General features: G+C 37.9%; 1 protein-coding gene across 1 annotated transcript; it reads left to right on the forward strand.

The window, feature by feature from the left end:
* Window positions 1-1104: 1104 nt before the first annotated feature.
* On the forward strand, window positions 1105-6720 carry LOC106884063 (ecdysteroid-regulated 16 kDa protein). The gene is made up of 4 exons (XM_014935279.3): window positions 1105-1282; window positions 3449-3556; window positions 4277-4452; window positions 5900-6720. The coding sequence occupies exons 1-4, from the start codon at window positions 1201-1203 to the stop codon at window positions 5978-5980; spliced, it is 447 nt and encodes a 148-aa protein (XP_014790765.1). The 5' UTR covers window positions 1105-1200; the 3' UTR covers window positions 5981-6720.
* Window positions 6721-9223: the final 2503 nt, after the last annotated feature.

Genomic DNA, 9223 nt, shown 5'->3' on the forward strand with positions numbered 1-9223 from the left:
GCACTCCGTCGGTTACGACGACGAGGGTTCCAGTTGATCCGATCAACGGAACAGCCTGCTCATGAAATTAACGGGAAAGTGGCTGAGCACTCCACAGACACGTGTACCCTTAACGTAGTTCTCGGGGGAAATACAGCGTGACACAGAGTTTGAAATACACAGAGTGTGAAATACAGGTACAACAGAAGCAGGAAGTAAGAGTGAGAGAAAGTTGTGGTGAAAGAGTACAGCAGGGTTCGCCACCACTCCCTACCGGAGACTCGTAGAGCTTTAGGTGTTTTCACTCAATAAACACTCACAACGCCCGGGTAATCGAAACAGCGATCCTACGACCGCGAGTCCGCTGCTCTAACCACTGGGCCATTGCGCCTCCACATGTGTTCGTCTCTGACCATCGCTTTACAGCCGGTGTCGTTTTGTTTATGTCCCTGTAACTTAGAGGTTCGGCAAAAGAGACCGATAGGATAAGTAGTAAGCGTTGAATAAAAAAATGTACAGGGTTCAATTTATTTGACTAAAGTCCTTCAAGGAGGTGACCCAGCATGGCCGCAGTCTAACAGCTGAAACAAGTAAACGGTAAAAGATATAGAAACAAAAAATGCGCGTGTTTCACTGTTCGAACATTCGATCGGTTTCCTCGCCATTCATAAACACATAAACATCTGCATGGACACAAGTACAAACGCACACAAACACACACACACACATACAAACACACACACACACACACACACATACAAACAAGAACATACACATACATAGAAGCACACACACACATACAAACAATAGCATACACATACATAGAAACACAAACGCACACACACACGAGAAAATACGCATACATACAAACACACACACACACACACACACACCTACACGGAAAACACATACACACAAGAACATACACATAAACACACACACATACACACGCATACACACCGATACGCATACACACGAAGTCATACACATACATACAAGCGCACACACACCTACCACTGATAACAAATACACATGGCTCTTCTCCCGCCTCGTTCTAATATATCGCGCTATCTCCCAAGAAGCTGCCACCAATCAAACCACACGTAACTTCAGTAAATATCCACCATTTTTGCCTTATATATCTCTTATCCGTACACTACAAGTCATATCGAAATTTTCAACCAAAACCTCTCTGCAAGCCTTAGCTTGTCTCCTTCGACCATGAATAACAGCCTCTACTTCACACCTCTTTTCTTCCTCGCATTCGCTTTCGTCGTTAGTGCTTCGCCATACCTAGCTTGCCGTAAGTTATTCAGGATTTTCTGTTTTCTTTCTTTTTTTTATTCTTTTATTTGTTTCAGTCATTTGACTGCGGTCATACTGGAGCACCGCTTTTAGTCGAACAAATCAACCCCAGGACTTATTCTTTTGTAAACCTAGTTCTTTTGCCGAACCGCTAGATTACGGGAACGTAGACACGCCAACATCGGTTGTCAAGCGATGGTGGGGAACAAACACAGACACACAAACACACACACACAGACACACACACACAGACACACACACACACAGGTACACACACACACACAAACACACATGCGTATAACACAAATATATATTATTTGCATACATACATAGACACACACATATACGTAAAATAAAGAAAGAGAAAGAGAGAGGGAGAGAGAGAGAGAGAGAGAGACAGACAGACAGAGAGTGAGAGAGAGAGAGAGATGGAGTGTGTGTCCACAATGGGACTCTTAAGCGGTCGCTGGAACTCCTTGAAATAGAAGTATGATTTCTTCCAAAATAAATCCAGGAAAAGTGAAAAATACTTCCCAGGAAAAAAAAATCTGAATAAAACAGGGAAAAAGAAAGCTAAATGAAAGAAAATTCCCAGGAAACCATCATTCATTGACAAATTTACTGTTTTTGTTATATTTGTACAATATTGAACAAAACCTGATTGTTTCCGCTCCCGCCCCTACCCATCGTAAAAAATGATTTCCTTTCTACAGAAACATTACACACACACACATCATGTGTGTGTGTGTGTGTATGTGTTGACAGTTAATATGCGACCTAGTTTTTTATGCTTATTGCGCAGATGTGGCTCTGCTGTTTAGAAGTCCGCTTTGTATCCACATGACTTTGCGCAGACTCTTGGTCAAGTGTTTTATTTACTTACATTTAACGATAGCCCAGGGCTTACGAACTAACGTTTTGTGAGGGAATTTGGCACACGGAAACTGAAAACTTGTGCATGCTCGCGTGTGTGTTTGTGCGTGTGTGTATCAAAAAGGATGAAAGTTCCTTTCCAAGCCATATTTTCATTGGGCCAGTTTCTCTGGATCCTTTGGTGCAGTGGTTCTTAACCTTATTGGAGGTACTGAACCCTGCAAGCTTCATCAGTGCATTCACCGAAACCCTTCGTAATTGGAAAAATAAGATATATATATTTTATTAGTGCACAAAATGAACCATGCATCAGAATCATTGTGTTCTAAGAACAAAACCAAGAAAATATGAATTTAACACAAAAACATCACTCAATGAATATTTACTGCAAATAAATGTGACTTTTGCTGTTGCCTTTTAGATACAAGTTCAGAAATGCGCGACTTTCCTTTGGCGAGAGTCACTCTCATATCGTTTTAGCAACAAAGTCAGTTCCTTTTCTTAGTTTTCATGTCTACCATCCTAGAAAAGGATTACTCGCAAAGATACGTTGTAAGAAATGGTGTGAGTATTTCAAGGGCTTTCTTAGCAATATGAGGTTATGGTATGATTTGGTGACACCAAAACGTTGAGAATGTTGTTGTTCTGGAGAGTTGCCGTTGAAGCTGGCTCTGCTGAAGTTCAATGATTTCGTCGAGGTATCCACCGTTGACATCTGCTGTGGCAACACTAAACGTGAATCGCGGTCTCAGCCATGTTGGATATGATCGTCTGGTGGAGAAGTATCCGTCGAGAGACTTTGCATGGCAGTTGCTTCCTTCAGCTTCCTAGGTACAGAAATGTCTCCAATTCCAGACATGCCTTCGATCTTACTTACACAATCGTCCAGCAGGGGAAAGTTTGTGAAGCTATCATTCTCTGTTCGTCGTTTCCATAAAAGTAGCTTTTTTTTTAAACGCCTTCAGGTTTTCTTCTGCCGCGAGGATGTTGACGCCACCAGCCTGCATCTGTAAACTGAGATGATTGAAAGCATCGGAAATATCGACCATGTACACCAAAATGAGAATGGACTCAGAATTTTTGGAACAATCTGAAGAAAGAGCAAGAATTCCTTAAATATGCATATATGCCTATAACCAATTTTTCTATCTAAGATCGCATTGTTTATATAAACGTATTCGTGTACGTAACGTCGTAACTTTCATTGCTGACTCTAATTTCTATAAAAAAAAAATTGGTAGAAATAACTTTTAAAAGTGAAATATTATTGAATCTGCGTTTTCAATTTCAGAATCAGAGCTTGGCACCGTCAGCGATGTCCGCGTCTCCAATTGCGACAGTTCACCGTGTATTTTACCCAGGGGTGGACAAGTAACAATTGAAATCGACTTTACTCTCAGTAGGTTCTCTCTGGTTGTTTCTGCTTCATTATTCATGTTGTATCGTTGTTGTTTAATGTAGCAGCTGTTGTTGTTGTTGTTGTTGTTATTGTTGTTGTTATTGTTGTTGCTTTTATTGTTGTTGTCAGTGGTGGTGGTGGTAATACTGGCGACCCCTTATCTCCTTCCTTCTTGAATATGCCGTGCTAAAGAATCAGGAAACTGCACAGTAGGATATCACTCATCGCCATGTTGTAGTGTTGATGTATATGATGGTGATGGTGATGGTAATGATGGTAGTAATAGCAGCGGCGGTGGTGGTGGTGGTGTTTCTTGTTTGGTCGCATCGAATACCTATCACTCAAAGACATTCCGACCATGACCTTGCTTCAGTATTTTCCAGCAGGAAATACCAAAATTCTGTTCCAGTTGCTGTTGGAAATTCAAATTTAAATCCCATTCTGTTACAAAAGACATAGAGAGGAACCCTGGTCGATTTCATTTCTCGTAAAAGGGGCCACGGAACTTATAAAACCACTGTAAATGAATAGTTATTTGAAGCCTATATTGTTTCATATGTTTTGGGGTTAATGTCTGTTTTTTTCGTTTTAAGATGGTAGCGCTGTGCTTATGAGAGGAATTTGCTACTATGTCTTGGAAATATTGAAAAATTTACACTTCTGAAATATTCTGTTGAATTTTCATAAAGTAAAGAAATTATTCTGCTATTTTGGTTCTAGATTCTGATGTCCATACCGCTCTAGACAGTGTCTTTGGAATCATCAGCGGTATGCATGTGCCCTTCCCAACAACAAGCCCTAATGCCTGCTCCGGCAAGGGTCTCACTTGTCCTCTAAAACAAGGTGTTAAGTACACCTACAAGTCGGTCATTCCTATTTCTGCAATTTTCCCTAAGGTAAGAATCAAAAATGTTCTCTTTTTGTTTTTGTGTTTTCTTTTAGACAAATAGAGAGAGGAAGGGAGACAAAGAGAGAGAAGAAGAGAGAGACAGAAATAGAAAGTGTTTGTGTGTGTGTGTGTGTGTGTGTGTGTGTGTGTGTGTGTGTGTGTGTGTGCATGTGCGTGTGCGTGTGCATGTGCGTGTGTGTGTGTGTGCACGTGTATGCTATCCACACACACGCGCGGCACTCACATATCTCAACTTGTTTGACTTGTTTGACTGCTTTTTTAAAGTGTGTAGACAGACCAGAGAAGACAGCACCAGAGATCCGTTTTAGGGTCATGCACAGCACCCGAGACTAGTGGAGGAAATGATGTTATCATCTGCTGATGATTGACCTGACCCGAATACTTGCAAGGCTCCGTTAAAAAGGTGTTTTTTTAGGGTGGTTTTAAATTAGATAACTGCAAGTTAAAGTTTGAGAGGTAAAAAAAAAACTTGAGCGTTTGGATACGAATTTTAGGGGACTGATGCTACTGGGTAAGAAAGAATGAGTGTAAGTGACCAGAAAGGATTCTGGTAACAGTGGAAGACACAATAAGAGTAAGGTGAGGAAGGAAGATGAGTGAATCGAGTGGACCACAACTGAAATCAACCAGTTTTGGGGACCAGGAGCCACTCTGGTGATGGTAGAAAAGACAACAATGAAACAGACGACACGTCTTTGATGCAGGAGTTGAAGAGTGCCAGCAAGAGACTTTATGCCAAACAAATGGTTGGTATTTTTATGCAGTTTATGACATCTTGGTACGTAACAACAGCAACAACAACGTCTTAGATGCGAGAGCAGTATTGTATGGTGAGAATCACATGGGCTTTCTTATAGGGTTACTAGCTGTTGGAGCTTTCCTTTTTTCCGGCTAATCTATCTTTTCTGCCGCTGCTTTTTTAAATCCCTTTGCATAGGTCATATAAGTGGATTAAAAAGCTTGTAAATAGATGGAAGAAAGTCATAGATAATCAGGGAAAGTACATTGATGATTAAATTTCAATTAAATATAACATTTGACCACTTGTTTTCTTTATTAAAAATTCGGACAAAACTTATGGGATGACCTGATACATTCCAACGATGGAGTTTTGTATTTTTGTTAGAGACCAACAACTTCTTTTACAGGGAGGCTTCAAATGAATAAAAATTGAAGAGAGCATGAATACATACATATATAGGTGTGTGTGGTTTTTAACATTAGAACAACGGGACACAGATCAACTGTCCTCAATATATACCTGCTACTTACTTTAAAATTCAACCAACTGACATCAGATAAATTCGATCTTGGTTAGATTTTTATTTAGAACGAAATATCAAATACTGAAAGTAATTTCATTCAAAATTTCTCCTAGCCGGTGCTTTTAACCATAACGAAATAATTTGGGTTTTTTTCTCTCTCTTTGACAGCTACGTCTGATAGTGGAATGGTCCGTCGTGGAGGGTACCAAGAAACTGTTCTGTGTGAAAATCCCTGCTCTACTGCAATAAAATTGCACCCGTTACCATTCGTGGTAGAGAAAGAGTCATTCCAAGAATAAGGGACCTCATTAATTACTCGTACGTGTGTGCGTAATTACATGTATGTGAGTGTGTGAATCCATTATATGTACTAAATGTATGCGTGTGAGCTGTTATACATATGTGAATACATGTACACATTTGTATGAATATGTAGATGAATACAAGCAAATGGACATTCAACTATATGTATGTATAAATGTGTGCGTGTAAGTGTTTCTGTGTAAGTGTTTGTGTGTGTGTATGTGTGTGTGTGTATTTGTGTGTGTGTGTAAGTGTTTGTGTGTGTGTGTGTGTGTGTACAATATATATACGCAAACACACACCTACACACCCACAAGTAAGCACATAAATGCAAAACAAGGTTGAAAAAAATAGTACTCGAATACTGAAGGTAGAGCAACATGCTTTTTTGTTAAAACTGCAAAAACTTCACAAAAAAGGTGTTACTCAGAGTTTCACGTTCCCGTTAATCGGGCAGTTGTGATACTGTATCACAACTGCCCGACGAACGGGAACGTGAAACTCTGAGTAAAATGTATATATGTGTATATGTTTCGATGTAGTCGCATGAAAATATCTAATTACGCTTATGTATACTTAATACGTAAGTGGTGCTTACTTAAATCTAGCTACATTTAATGTATTTAAATGTATGCAGGATTTTTGTGCAACATGAGCAACATATTGGAAACTCAGTATAACAAAAATTGAAAACCATAGACAATGTCAAAGTGTTATTATTCTGCAGCCATCGATAACATAGCCACTGTTTGCGAACAACTTATATTGTTCCCACACCTTACAATGCATACATTATGATATATGTATATGTGTGCGTATGCGTGTCAGTATATATATGTATATATATATATATATATATATATATATAAATATACAGGGATTAGCATTGAGTTGCTTCTCCAACATACTGAAAATTTAGAAATAGCAGTCAAAGAACTACTGATTCTAAACTACAAATTTTTTCTCTAAACGGATGGCGATATTTATGGCACACATAGAACAAAAAACCGAAGGGAAAAGCAAAAACAAACCTGCCTTTAGTTAATTGGATACGACGTTTCACGGTTAAGAGTATGAAATTACTCTATTCCGACTCTTCAGTCCAATATTCTGATAAATTTGAAAGTGTCTCTAAAAAATTCACGGTAATTTTTGGCCATGCGACACCAAAAACCAACGAGAGGAAAGGCACTTACGAATTCATCGGCTAGTGAGTTCAGACACCTCACCCCAAAGAAATCTATTCCATGTGCGTCACAAATAGTCCCGTATGAAAAAAAGTCCCGTGTGAAGGGATTACGGTTTAACCATCTAACTTAGAGGTATCAAATATAAAATATACAAGAATAAGGGCAGGGAATCGTCAATTAGTAATAGAATTAATAATTAACAATTTTGCCAAGTAGTTCAGTATGAAAAAACCTTTATCGGTAAAACCATTTATCATCATAAATATATAGGGATTAGCATTGAGTTGCTTCTCCAACATACTGAAAATTTAGAAATAGCAGTCAAAGAACTACTGGTTCTAAACTACAAATTTTTTCTCTAAACGGATGATAAATGGTTTTACCGATAAAGGTTTTTTTCATACTGAACTACTTGGCAAAATTGATAATTATTAATTCTATTACTAATTGACGATTCCCTGCCCTTATTCTTGTATATTTTATATTTGATACCTCTAAGTTAGATGGTTAAACCGTAATCCCTTCACACGGGACTTTTTTTCATACGGGACTATTTGTGACGCACATGGAATAGATTTCTTTGGGGTGAGGTTTCTGAACTCACTAGCCGATGAATTCGTAAGTGCCTTTCCTCTCGTTGGTTTTTGGTGTCGCATGGCCAAAAATTACCGTGAATTTTTTAGAGACACTTTCAAATTTATCAGAATATTGGGCTGAAGAGTCGGAATAGAGTAATTTCATACTCTTAACCGTGAAACGTCGTTTTCCCTTCGGTTTTTTGTTCTATGTGTGCCATAAATATCGCCATCCGTTTAGAGAAAAAAATTGTAGTTTAGAATCAGTAGTTCTTTGACTGCTATTTCTAAATTTTCAGTATGTTGGAGAAGCAACTCAATGCTAATCCCTGTATATTTATGATGATAAATGGTTTTACCGATAAAGGTTTTTTTCATACTGAACTACTTGGCAAAATTGTTAATTATTAATTCTACTACTAATTGACGATTCCCTGGCCTTATTCTTGTATATATATATATATATATATATATATATATATATATATATATATATATATATATATATATATATATATATATACATATATATAGTGAGAATTTACAAAAAAAAAACCCAGAAGACGAAGACGGGTGCGTAAACAACAAACAGATATATTAGTTTAACGCTCAGGAAAGTGAGAAAGTCTTTTACGTTTCGAGCCTACGCTCTTCGGCAGAAAGGAACACAGAAATAAACAGGGAGATAAAATAGAAAAAGGTTTATTGGCTAGCGATCTATCATGGCGAATACATATATATATACATACATATATATAAATGTATATATGTGTGTATATATATATTCATGCATATATGTCCCATACATTGTTACGTATGTGTTGTATACGGGCAAATGTATGTGTGTGTGAGGGGGCGTGTGCGTGCGGTGTATAAAAGTTTGTAAGTAAAATTTACTTTTTGTAAAAAATAAAAAAAAGATATTTGAAGATAAAACTGTCTTTCTTGTTATTATTGTAAGAAAGAAAGAAAGAAAGAAAGAAAGAAAGAAAGAAAGAAGTAAATACCACATGCTTTACCTTCTTTATTCGGAATTCGCTAATCCGGCGGATTCGATGATTGGAAATGGAAATGTGATTCTGGTGATCATTAGTCTGGATGACTAGCGCTTGGCAACCTGCAGCGCCACCTGAAGCAACACATGCACCCCACCCTCCCATACTATTTACACCCGTCTCCCCATGTGTACTTTCAGTCGTTGGTGTCATTTTAAGAAATGACTTTATAGTCAAACAAATACAAAAAAACTAGTTTAAAGGATACACTTTTGAAAATGGTTTTGTTTCAATGGTCCTTTCGACTAACAGTCTTATGCATGCAATAAACAAAATAAATTCAGTATACATTCATCTTATTTTGTTCATTCTATGCTCAAGACCGGTAGTTATAAGGAGCAATGAAACAAAACCATTTTCAAAGGTGTA

Source organism: Octopus bimaculoides, chromosome 11 (assembly GCF_046866305.1).
Source record: "Octopus bimaculoides isolate indiv1 chromosome 11, ASM4686630v1, whole genome shotgun sequence".
NCBI classification, from domain to species: domain Eukaryota; kingdom Metazoa; phylum Mollusca; class Cephalopoda; order Octopoda; family Octopodidae; genus Octopus; species Octopus bimaculoides.

Bases quoted from the DNA above. Each gene is read 5' to 3' on its own strand.
- LOC106884063 (XM_014935279.3), top strand. From the start codon at position 1,201: ATGAATAACAGCCTCTACTTCACACCTCTTTTCTTCCTCGCATTCGCT. The intron at 3,557-4,276 runs GTAGGTTCTCTC...TTTTGGTTCTAG, and splicing joins TGAAATCGACTTTACTCTCA to ATTCTGATGTCCATACCGCT. The intron at 4,453-5,899 runs GTAAGAATCAAA...TCTCTTTGACAG, and splicing joins TTTCTGCAATTTTCCCTAAG to CTACGTCTGATAGTGGAATG.